At 43.6% G+C, this 12,169-nt stretch overlaps 1 protein-coding gene across 1 annotated transcript in view; it reads left to right on the top strand.

Annotated features, from left to right (window-relative positions):
- The window catches only part of LOC147447172 (rhodanese-like domain-containing protein 14, chloroplastic), a 47,359-nt gene extending 40,206 nt beyond the window's left edge, over positions 1-7,153 (top strand). Inside the window, exon 6 of the mRNA XM_086523042.1 lies at positions 6,820-7,153. Coding sequence (XP_086379168.1) covers positions 6,820-6,937 — 118 coding nt within the window. The 3' untranslated portion in view covers positions 6,938-7,153. The remainder of the gene's footprint in view (positions 1-6,819) is intronic.
- The last annotated feature ends 5,016 nt before the right edge of the window (positions 7,154-12,169 follow it).

Here is a 12,169-nt window from a genome sequence, read left to right as displayed (position 1 = left end):
GGAAAACGCAGATTTCAGCATCTGCGTTTGCAGCGCGTCGTCGTCGCAGTCACCATCGACATCATCACCGACATAGAGTCAAAATTCATCAGATAAAGATTTGCAGATTTTAGCCCTTAGCATTTTCAGATTTCAGCCCGTCTCGTCGTCGTCCTCATCGTCGCCAAGTCCAAGCATTGTAGAGATTTGTGCAATCAATAGTAGACCGCTCTCGCCATAGAGAGTGGGGCCTTCGGAGAAGGGTTTTGACAACATTCTGGTGTCGTATTCTTCTCTCTCTATCTCTCAGTCTCATGCACCTTCATTCATAGTGTTCACCCAGTGTTCACCACTTTGTTTGTGTCCATTGCATTCTCTCACTAAAGGAACGGAAGGCTCTCCCTTCCGTAAGTAAAGGGAATCCTTGAGCACAGTTCGGAGCACTCATCTTGAGCAAAGTTCAACATTAACTTCCGCTGAGGACTTAAGAATGTGTTCCTAATCCGACACTTTGGCATCTTCTCGTAACTATGTGCCCCCATTGAAAAATGTTCCTAAAAAAAAGCTCCCTTGAAATGATAACAATTCTTTGGTTGAGGCCTGGGATAAAGTCATTCGTTCCTATAAAGAAGTGATTACACGGGAAGCCTCTTCATTGCATGGTGCCCCTGTTTTGAGTACTCCTAGTCCTGGTTATGCGGTGCCACCTCATGTGCCCACTGCCGATGAGGATGTGTCAATGGGCACCGGTGCTTGAGTCTCATTTTATTGTTTCGTTACCCATTGTATATACTGTAGAGAATGCTTAGTTCTTTGAATTGCATTTCATATTATGTGCGGGGATTATGCAACCACGACAAGTGGCGACTTACTTGGCACTATGTACATACATGTAAGGCGGACATAGTTGTTCTTCAACAGCATAACCAACACCATTTTGCCGGACTCACTTCCTATTTTTCGGGTCATTGGATTGCTTATGTAGGATCGGCTGGTTTTTGTGGAGTGCTTATGCTTGTTCGGCATGAGCTCTTCCCGACTCTGGTCTTCAATGACCCGGATGGGAGATCAATGGTTGTCCAATGTATTGTTAATGGGGAAGTATTTGAATTTTGGGGATTATATGCATACACAACGTCTGTTGATCAAGCACGGTTGTGGAGTGCCGTCTCCTTGTATTCTTGGCGTTCCAATGATTTTCTTTGTGGGGATTTTAATAATGCTCCGAATATTGCAGACAATACTATTGGGCACTCTCATACGCTTTATGTGGAACGCCAATCATGGGATCATTTTATATTGAGCTATAATTGTTTGGATTTATGGCCTTTTCTGAATGCGGATGATCTCGGATTCTCATTTCAATATAATGCTCAATCTAATATGCAGTAGTATGATTTTGCTAACGGCTCCCTTCCCAGGAGCGTCTTTTACATGTCAATAATGCTTATTTTAAGCATGACCTTTTCCGCTCTATGATTGGAGATATCATCCCGCCTTTGATTTCACAAATGCATCTTGATATGGACACAGCCTGGGTTCGCTTTGTTATGCGCGCTCAATGTGTTGTCCAAGATTATGGAGGTTTTTATTTGTCACGATTGCGAGACCAAATTCAGCATGCAAACGATACTTGTCAAAGTTTGATGCACTTGGCCAACACTTCTTTTCTTACTGAGCCTCAGTTGACTGAGTTGCTTTCTGCCCGCATTATGTTACGTCATAATGATGAGAGAAAATTGGCAAAGTGGCAGACTCGCGCTCGCCAACAGGCTTTTACTAATAAAGGTTGTGCTTCGAAAGAATTCTTCCAGCACTTGCATCATTCTCGGCAGTCGCAAGCCATCAAGAGAATTAAACTTCCATCCGAGGAGTGGACCTCTTCCTTACCAGAGTTGGCTCAGGCTCTACACTCGCATTTTGGCAAGCTTTTTGAGGCTCCCTTACCTCCCACACGAGAAGCTTGCTAGGCGCGTCAATTGTTCCTGTCGCATGTGACTCCCATTCTTTCGCTACAGTAGGCTCAAGACTTGGAAGCCATTTTCACTGAGTCGTAATTGTGTGCCAGCTTGTTTGACTTGGGTCGTCTTGGTTGGGATGGTCTTACTGTGGAATTTCTCTTGTCGTTTTGGGATGACCTAAAGGTGCCCTTGTTATTCATGATGAATACGGCATGGGAACAACAAGCATTGCCCGTCTCTTGGAAAGAAGGCTTGCTCAAGTTGATACCCAAGCATGTGTTGTGTGAAGAGTTCTCCTCTCATTGGAGGCCAATTACGCTCATGCCTGTGGTGTATAAATTGATGGCTAAAATGCTTGTTGATTGCCTCAAGGGCTTCGTGTATGATGGCCTACATCAATATCAATATGGCTTCATTCCTCACCGTTGTCAAATTTTCGATAACCTAGCTAATATCATCATTGGCATGGATATGCGAAATACACTCAGCAGGATGTAATGGTCTTGCAGGTTGACATTGAAAAGGCCTTTGATATTGTTCTTTGGGACTACATTTCGGACTTCTCTCTCTCTCTCTCTCTCTCTGAGTCTCAACACCTTCATTCACAATGTCATTCACTTTGTTTGTGATCATTGCACTCTCTCACTAAAGGAACGGAAGGCTCTCCCTTCCGTAGTAAAAGAAACCCTTGAGCACAGTTCGGAGCACTCATCTTGAGCAAAGTTCAACATTCACTTTCGTTGCACCTTACATTGGTATCAGAGCTTTGGTAGTGTTCTCTATCACTCAAGGAAAGAACCACATAATTTTTTTTGCTTGTTGTGGTCGCACGTAACCCATGTCCACTTGGGCGTGTCGATTCCTAATCGTGTTTTTGAAGAGTGACAGGTAACCCAAGAAAGAAGGGCTTGTCCGGCCTCCCCTTGTTCCTCTTTTCACTCATTGAGAGCAGACCGTGCAGTTAGCGGCCAGCCAATCGACATGAGGTGGGAAAAAGCAACCTTCGTGTGAGTGAAAGGCCGCCAAGGGGTGCGCTCGCAGGGAAGAGTCGAGCTCGGGTAAGAGAAAAGCCTTCTCTAACACACACTGCAAGCTAAAGAAAGACCTCACGAACCTCAAGAACCTCACGAACTCAAGAACCTCAAGAATCCAAGAATCCAAGAACCCAAGAACCCAAGTTCCTCGTGAACTGAAGTACCCAAGATCTCAGTGTATGGTCATCACCCGAAGAGAAATGGACACTTTGCATGGAGGTGGCGAAGAAGAATTTTCTCCACCAAGAGGTTTTTCCGACCCTCCCTCTTCCCCATCTACGCCACGGTTTGCACCAAATCCTATGGAGGCTTTGGTCAAGACGATGATGGAGATGATGTTACAACAAGAAGCGCAACGCGCCACCTTGGATCGCGAGCGCGAAGAAAGAAAGGCAACCTTGGATCGCGAGTGCGAGCAAGCGCGCTTGTCGGCCGAGGAAAAAAAGGCAATCTTGGATTGCGAGCGCGAAGAAAGAAAGGCAGAATTGGACCGGGAGCGCGAAGAAAGACGGTTAGCCTTAGAGTGTGAGCGCGAGCAAGCGCGCTTGGTGGCCGAAGATAAACGAGCAGCCTTGGAGTTAGAGCATGAGGTGCAGAGAGACCAACGCATGCAAGAGTTGGTCCTACAGGTACTTACCTCGAAAGCGGGTAGTTCATCAAGTACCTCAAGCAGAGATTCGGACTCCAACAATCCCGTCACTGAGAAGTTGACGTGTAGCAAGTATGACGGTAAGATGGATGCTACTATTATTAAGATGGATGCTACTATTATTCACTCTTGGTTGCATCAATTTAATGCTTACTTTGCGACAACTAAGAAGACAAGAAATAGTAAGGTTTTGACTTCAGCCATGTACCTTACCGGTGATGCCATTAATTGGTACCACGCATGGCAAGTGGCACAATTGATCGCGCACCTAGAGGAAGACGACTAAGGTGCGTCCCTTTCTTTCAATTGGGCCGACTTCCAAGACAAGCTCAAGGCACGTTTATGCCACCTCAGCACCTAGCACGGTTGTGGAAAGCTACCCTGGTGCTGGTCTTGCTAGCACAACGGCAACCTTGGTCGCTTATGGTATCACATTTGTGTGCGCATATTGTCATTCCGTCCTTTGGTCATTGGCAACCAACCTATTCATTTTTGGCAAGCTTGAAGGGCACATTCCTAGATGTCCTCCGATTGGAGAGCCTACATTGGAGCAAGGCTCTCTTTTACTTCGGTTCAACGCTCTCCTTGTCAAGCTTATTTTCTTTCTCGAAAAGGGATATGCCATGTGCATCAGGTGCTAGATGATACTGGCCTTGCTCTTTTGTTCTCTGCTGCGAGGTCTCTTTTTGGATTCGGACCTCATTATTCTCCTCTTTGGCGAGAAATTCGCATTCTTGTGATCTCTCTCCCGTTCCTCTGTTGAATGAAGACTCCGGTTGTCTGGATTGGGATCTTGCCAATGTCAACTTGGAATGCATTTCAGTTGGTAGTGTCTACGTTCTCCTTCAATCTGATTCGTGGATTGTGCATCATGGCAATCAGTTGTGGTCACTCTCTAAATCATCTTTTTGGTGGAGGCGCATTGTTAGGTGCAGCGGAATGATTGTTTGCGCTTTGCTCAAGATGAGTGCTCCGAATTGTGCTCAAGGTTCCTTTTGTTCTTATGGAAGGTAGAGACTTCCATTCTTAATGAGAGAGTGCTATGCTCACAAAGTGAATGGGCATTGTGCGTGCAAGTGTATGAGACTGAGAGACAGAGAGAGAAGAGAGATACGACCCTAGAGACGTTGTAAAACCCTCCTCCGAAGGCCCCACTCTCGTTGGCGAGAGTGGTCTACTCATGATTGCACAAATTGGTACAAATGGAATGCATGAGACTGATGCAAGTCTAGGCTATGTCGACGATGACGACGGTGATGACGAAGTCAACCTAAGGGCTGAAATCTGCAATCTTTCTAATGCTGTCCAAAAACGCTATGGGCTGAAATCTGCGACTAGTCCAAAAACACTGATTTGGGGGCTGTTTTTTGTGGGTCTTTGGCGCTGAAAATCTGCAGGTTTAGGGCTGAAAACTGAGGTTTCTTTAGGCTGAAAACCGGTGATCTTTCCGGGCTGAATCTGCTACTCTTCTAGGGTTGAACTTGCAGGTGCTTCAATGCCGAAAAATGCTGCAGGCTGAGGTCATAAAGGCTGAAAACGCTAGGCTGATGCAGGTCAAAAACGCTAGGTTACTGGTTTCCCAAAAACGCTAGCTTGTTTGCTTTGATTCTTCTTGGCGATCCTTGCTGATGCAAAACGCTAGGCAAGGGGGTACTGCGGCGATGATGCTGATGCAAAAACGCCAGGCTTGGGAAAGTCCTCGCCGAGATGCTGAAGGTGAAAACGCTAGGGGAGGTTCTTGCTTGGAGGGGGAAACCACCAAGGTCTTGTTGAGAAGTTGCCTGCTGAGCTTGGCTCCTGTTGCCTCTTCTGCCAAATAGTGCTAGCTCTAGTTTGCTAATATACAAACTTAGCAAAATTGCCCTACCTACTTTCCAACAAAAGTCACTTAAAAATAATAAGTGAAAAATGTCAAAAATAGGTAAAATAGGCTAAATGCATCGGAAAATTCTCCTGACTGATTCTGATGGATTTTGTTGGGAATGCTTATGATCATGCTGTGTGCAACCAGAGGATATGCATCTACACTAAGTGACTGGGCATGCACGGTCTACGAATAGACTCACAAAAGTGCCAGATCACTTCTAATCTAGACTGACTGGATTGACTGAACCCTGATCATGCTGTAGCTTGTCCACGGACACATAGGGTTGGATGTGTCACGTCACACGCACGTTGTCTTCCATTTGGCAGAGTCATCCCCCTTTGAAGATTGTATTTTTTGGTGGCACTGTTTGGTGGGAGCTTTACCTGTGGGCAGTACATTGCATGCTCAACATATTGCACCTTCTTGTTGTTCTATATGTCGTGCAATGGAGGAGACTGTGCCACACTTACGGTGGGATTGACGTTGCTCCAGATCCTTCATTCGACAAGTGTCGGCTGCTCTTCGGCTCTGTTTTCCTTTTGCCACTTTTCACAGACGGTTTTTCCTTTTTGGGATGCTTCTGTCTCCGCAGTCTCAGTTTGAAGTCTTTTTTTGTTTTGTGGGCCATCTGGCACCATCGCAACTTCTTGATGTTTCAAGGCACTGACGTTACTCTGTTTCCCTATTTTAAATTGTTGCTTGGCCAAGCACTGCGTTTCGCTTAAGGCTGGGGATATCACTCTTTATGCATACAGGTTTTACTTTGACTGTTTCTAGCCCTCGGAGCATCATACAGCTCCGCTTTTTGTACCCCCTCTTTTCCGTGGGGTTTCCTCGGTTTGAGGTTTCCCACTTGTAAATTAATCAAACCTGATTTACAAAAAAATGTGTGCGCGCGCGTGTGTGTGATGGGTTCGGATGGATGAGAGCCTCCACTTGTGCTTTTGAACCAGTGGTTCCTCACATTGATATTTTTTGTGCTGTGGGTTGCCTTGCTGGTTTTGAAATGACCTTGCTAGACCCTCTTTTGGTGGTGTAGCTATCTATGTACTTTTGCTGGGAAGCTCCTATCTTTTAGAGTCAGTTGTAACCTCTTCCATAGGTGACACGGGACTTTTTACTCTGTAAGAGAGGGTTTTTTTCCCCTGGCCTTTTTCAGTCCATACATTTTTTCTTATTTATGCCATATGGCTAGTTGTGTCTTTTTTTCTAGACTTTGCAGAATCAGCACAATCTGGACGTCTTGAGGGTCTCAAAACTAATAGAAATATGAGAGAGAGAGAGAGAGAGAGAGAGAGAGAGAGAGAGAGAGAGAGAGATGTTTTGCAGATCCTTGAAAGCTGCATATGAATTGCAAGAAGCTGGGTTCACAAACGTGTACCACCTTAAAAACGGTGTAAATGAGTGGATACATCTGGACCTACCTATTGCTGGAACAAGCACGTGAAAGTTATGTGATTTCCAATGGGGAAAAGCATCAGATTTGTACTATAAAATTGTGAATGTTTCCCTGTTAATTGTATTTTCATTTTTGAGGGTGCATAATGACAAGAAGGAACATAACAAGCTGTAGCTGGACTGCTTAAAAGCTTAATAGACTTCCCTTATTGACTTGATAAATTTGTTACGGTAGTCAAAGGCAAGTTGGATACCAATTTGGCTACATTGTATTTCTGTCGCTCTTTGTAGTTTATAAATATGGAAGCACAGAAGATTGGCCTTTTGAGGAACTTTTCCTTTCCATGTTGATGATGTGTAGGCTAGCCCAACCGCACCTAGCTAGGTGCGCGGTGACAAGCTTGCAGAAGCTTATGATGTTGAACACTAGGGGAAAAACAGGGGAAAGAGGATCTCCTTCCCAAAAGGGAAGCCGTCTAAAACTTCTTGTGAATGTCCTCTAGGTCTGCAAGTCCGCACAACCACTACAATTCCTTGCATCAGTGTTTTGTCAGCAGGTATCCATGTTTTGTGTTTACTATAATCATGTTTAGGGATTGGAGCCATGGAAAAGGAAAAGCAAAGACACAATGAGTTTTCATGATAGTGTATTGGCAAATGCTCGTGGACATATCGTTCCTGGTGCGCATAAAGGTCAAGGTGTCGTAGAGAAGCTTGAAGGCTTAGCATTTGGACAGGTAGAGAGCTAGTTAAATGGACTGAAGCAGCTTACGGTTTGCATAAATTTCAGGTGGCATACTGTAGAAGGAAAAAGACATTGAAACCACGAGAGATAAAGAGCAAAGCATGAAAGATGCCAGGATATAATTTGTGGATCAATTCAAATATTTATGGTCCAGTTGTGATACCACAAAGCATGCTTTTGATGCATGGGTGCGCAATGTGGGATCAATGCAACAGGGCAGCTTATTTTCCTAATGGTGAATGCACATGCAACGGCCGGTGTGGTACAGAAGAAAGATTTTACTAAAGCCATGAGATTATACTACAAAGCATGAAAATGACTGAACGGAGGCAGATGATTTTTAGCATTAGTTTTGTCGTAGCCACCAGCTAGGAAACACCTCCTCGGGTAACCCAAGGAGGAGGATGCACTCGAGTGTCCAAGGGCAAGAGCCCTAGCAACGTGAATCCATGGTGATCACAAGGTGTCCCTCTAGAGGTGACCCACTGGGGCATTTGAACCCACAACCCGTAGGTTGAGAGGCCGAAGCCTTACCGTGGGACCAATCCTTTGGGGACAATATTGTGATTATTATATATGCAAAGTGCATAAGCATTCCTTGACACGTTAAACAATAGTTATTAATATATTTTGACAGATTAATAACAAGATATTAATGCGCTCGAATGATTTCAAATAGCATTTACTTCATCAGCACAGGGAATAATGCAAGATCACTTATTCCCTACAACAAAAATCTCCATAAGACACTTAAGATGCGTTATGATATGTCAAATTTTTCTTATAGAGAGCATGTAGCAATGTTTGTTTTTGCTAGCAATTTGGCATGGAGAACTAAAGAACTATTGATACAATAATGCTAGAAATTAGGTATGTAAAAATTGTTTACATTCTAAAAACTTCACAACAATGACCTTTATATACATAGTTTTGGACGATTTTAGTAGGTTATGGATCATCTCCTTTTGCAACTCCATATCAAACCCAGAAATTGTCATTGTCCAATAAAGGGCCAAAAACATCTCCAAAAGATAGACACAATAGAAGATGATTGAAATTGTTTGCTATGAAAGCTATTGCTCAAGAACTATGAGATGGGTCACCAAAATGCCAGTTGCAAGAGCAACCAAAAGTAAGAAAATATCACAAGTAAATTTACAAGCAAGTAGTTTGTCCTTACATTGGAGCAAAGCTCGCATAGAAGACTTGAGTATCATAATCAAAGTTGCAAGTTTCAATGTCGACAATTTTTTTGTGGCAAAGTACCAAAAGGAGCTATTTGGAGGCTAGGTTGCAAGAAAATTATTGAAGAAGATTCAAAATAAGGTATCCTTGACACAAGAGGGGTAAATGGTTATAAAATGGTGGTGTGACATTCAAATGTCAAGTCTTACATATACACATGTGAATCCAAGGGGGGGTTAACATTTGAATTTGTGATTGCACCTCAAAAGAGCTAATTTTGAGCTGAGGATGAAATTTAAGCTTATACAAAGCTTTCTGGTTTAAGGGTTTTTGGTAGATTTGGGCAAAGAGTCACGGAGGCGTTTACACACCATCGGAGTGGTCTCTTGAGAGGTGCGATTTTTTGGAGCACACAAGTGGAGCTTCTTTTACAGGTTTTCACATGATACTTTAGCAGTGATTTTGTGCTTGGATTCATGGTCTTTGTGGATGGTTTGTATATGGTGATGGCACATGGTTGATGCCTATTGTACATGCATTTTGGTGAACACTTTCAAGTGCCAATGAGCTCTCTTGAGAGCATTATTTTTGCATTGATCAAGTTTTTGGATTGCAACTTTTTTGGCGCTTGCTTATGCACGATCACTCCGTTGATGTACGTTGAGTGCCGATTGCCATTGTATGTGAAAATGTGGAGCCATTTTGGCATTTCTACTCATTAGCATTGAGTGTTATGGTTTATGGTAGAGATTTTACTTGAGTTTTTGCTCAGTTTTTACTCTATCGTAATTTTCCCATATTCTCGCTATGGTTTATGTGTATTCGTAATTTACTCTCTGATGGTTTAGCAGTCAAGTTGACTCCCACTCTGGCAGTTATCTATAGTTTTTTGTCTTGCGCTTTGCGTTGAGTTTTGACTCAATTTGCAAAGGAAACTCTATTCGTTTTTCCCAAGTCTCCTTGCCATAAAAGTTTGCAGTGCCATGCCATCTTGTACAGTGGTCGATACATTCCCACTTTGACAATGATCGAGTGTTTACTCTCACTTTGACGTTTGGATACAGGTTTAGTGTTCTTGTATCCACTCTCGCAAGAGTGCATTTATGGTATGCTTGTAGTGGTTATAGGTTTCCTTTGATTTTGCTTCATGTTCTCACATTGACGCATATTCGAGCTTGAGACTACGGCATGTAGATTATAAGTTATCACTATTGAGCTACTAGTTGGTTTAGGCTTGATTAGCGCAGTGGTCGAGTGATCTCCTACTTTTAACATGTACATATTAACACGATATGTGAACAATTGAGTCTACAGTGACGGCTCATGAGAGACGGAGGTCTCGATCTTGCCGATACTTGCGTTGTTGGCATTGTGATCACACAGGGTACATTAGGTGTCGTTGTTTTAAACGTATGAGACATCAACATAGATGTATGCGAGATGAAGATACATCTTTGACACAGGTTAGAGAGGCAGTTCTAGTGGAAATCTATGCCAGTGATGGTGATGTCATGCTTGCCTCGAGTGTACCTCTTGCAGATTTGTCTATGGATAGCACACTTTCTCCACAGTGGTTACTAGATAGCGATGTTTCTTTCTATGTCACACCATATCGTGACTCGTTCAACGATTTTTTCTAGTGGGAGACTTGGCTGTGTGCACTTGGCCAATGGTTCGGTGTTTGACATAGAGGGTGCATGAGACGTTTGTTTGTCTTTGCCTAGTGATGCATCATACACGCTACGGCATGTACGCTATGTTCCTCAGCTAAAACAGAACTTGATCACAGGGTACATTAGGTGTCGTTGTTTTAGACGTATGAGACATCAACATAGATGTATGCGAGATGAAGATACATCTTTGACACAGGTTAGAGAGGCAGTTCTAGTGGCAGTCTATGCCAGTGATGGTGATGTCATGCTTGCCTCGAGTGTACCTCTTGCAGATTTTTCTATGGATAGCACACTTTCTCCACAGTGGTTACTAGATAGCGATGTTTCTTTCTATGTCACACCATATCGTGACTCGTTCAACGCTTTTTTCTAGTGGGAGACTTGGCTGTGTGCACTTGGCCAATGGTTCGGTGTTTGACATAGAGGGTGCATGAGACGTTTGTTTGTCTTTGCCTAGTGGTGCATCATACACGCTACGGCATGTACGCTATGTTCCTCAGCTAAAACAGAACTTGATCTCGGTGAGACAGTTAGCAGAATTTGGTTGCCAGATACTACGTAGAGAGCAGTCTTTTCAGATGCATTATGGTTCACTAGTGATTGTTAGAGGAGCCCATAGAGGCCTGGTGTATTCTATGCATTATGGTTCACTAGTGATTGTTAGAGGAGCCCATAGAGTCCTGGTATATTTTATGCATGTGTCTGAGGTTCGAGGAAACGTAGTCTCAATTTTGTTGTTGACATGCATTCACCAAGAGCCGAGACCTGTCTCTTTTGCTAGTGATCTTTATCATGCTTAGGAGAGAGCATATAGCTGTGCGGGACATGCAGGTAGACTTTGTAGAGATAGAGGTAGAGCGACAGTGCTCTAGCACGACACAAAAGGTGTTTTCAGAGTTTTTGGAGGCCGAGGTAGAGCAGGTCTGCTCCCTAGAGACACACATACATATGATAGATATGAAGTTTTTTGACATGTTTATGCTAGAGGTTGATGAGTTGATGCCAGGATACACAGTTCTGCCTATGGATGAGAGGGACGTAGCTACCCCAATGTTAACAATGACACATCCATATGCGACGAGTAGTATTGATGATGTAGTACATGCACATAGCACATAGCACATGAGAGTTTAGAACAACCATGTTTGTGTAGATTTCTTCAGCGTTCGGGTGTCTCATGTACGACCTACTTGTGTCGAGACCCGACCTAGTAATTGCAGTGGGAGCATTTGCAGCAAGGATAGTGAGTTTTGTACGGTGGCTGACACTAGCATGATGCTTTGTGGAGCTTTGCAGACCATAGAGAGTTGTCTGCGGGATTTACATGCAGGTTCTAGCATGGGTACACACACTCGCCTACCACGAAAGCCGATACGACTGCATGTAGATCGACAGAGTGAGTCAGTGGGCATAGGTTGAGAGAGTCTCTCACGTAGTTTCTTGTACATACTAGTAGTTTAGCTAGTAGGTCTCACTTATCGGCGCATCGACTTGAAGTGGGAGATCGTTGGGGTACAAGAATGCAATGTTGTTTTAAGTTTATGATTAAACTAGATGAGTGTGAGCTTGTGAAGGAGACTAAGGTTGAGGGAGTCACACAATACCACTAATGAATAGAGCATTGGATGGAGGCATTGTAGCTGATGATCTTGGAAACTTTAGCATGCAATCTGAAAAT

The sequence above is a fragment of the Adiantum capillus-veneris genome, chromosome 11, assembly GCF_014529385.1.
Source record: "Adiantum capillus-veneris isolate H3 chromosome 11, ASM1452938v2, whole genome shotgun sequence".
In the NCBI taxonomy this organism is placed as follows: Eukaryota; Viridiplantae; Streptophyta; class Polypodiopsida; order Polypodiales; family Pteridaceae; genus Adiantum; species Adiantum capillus-veneris.
The sequence above is the reverse complement of the archived record's forward strand: the minus strand, read 5'-3'. Positions and strand labels throughout refer to the sequence as shown.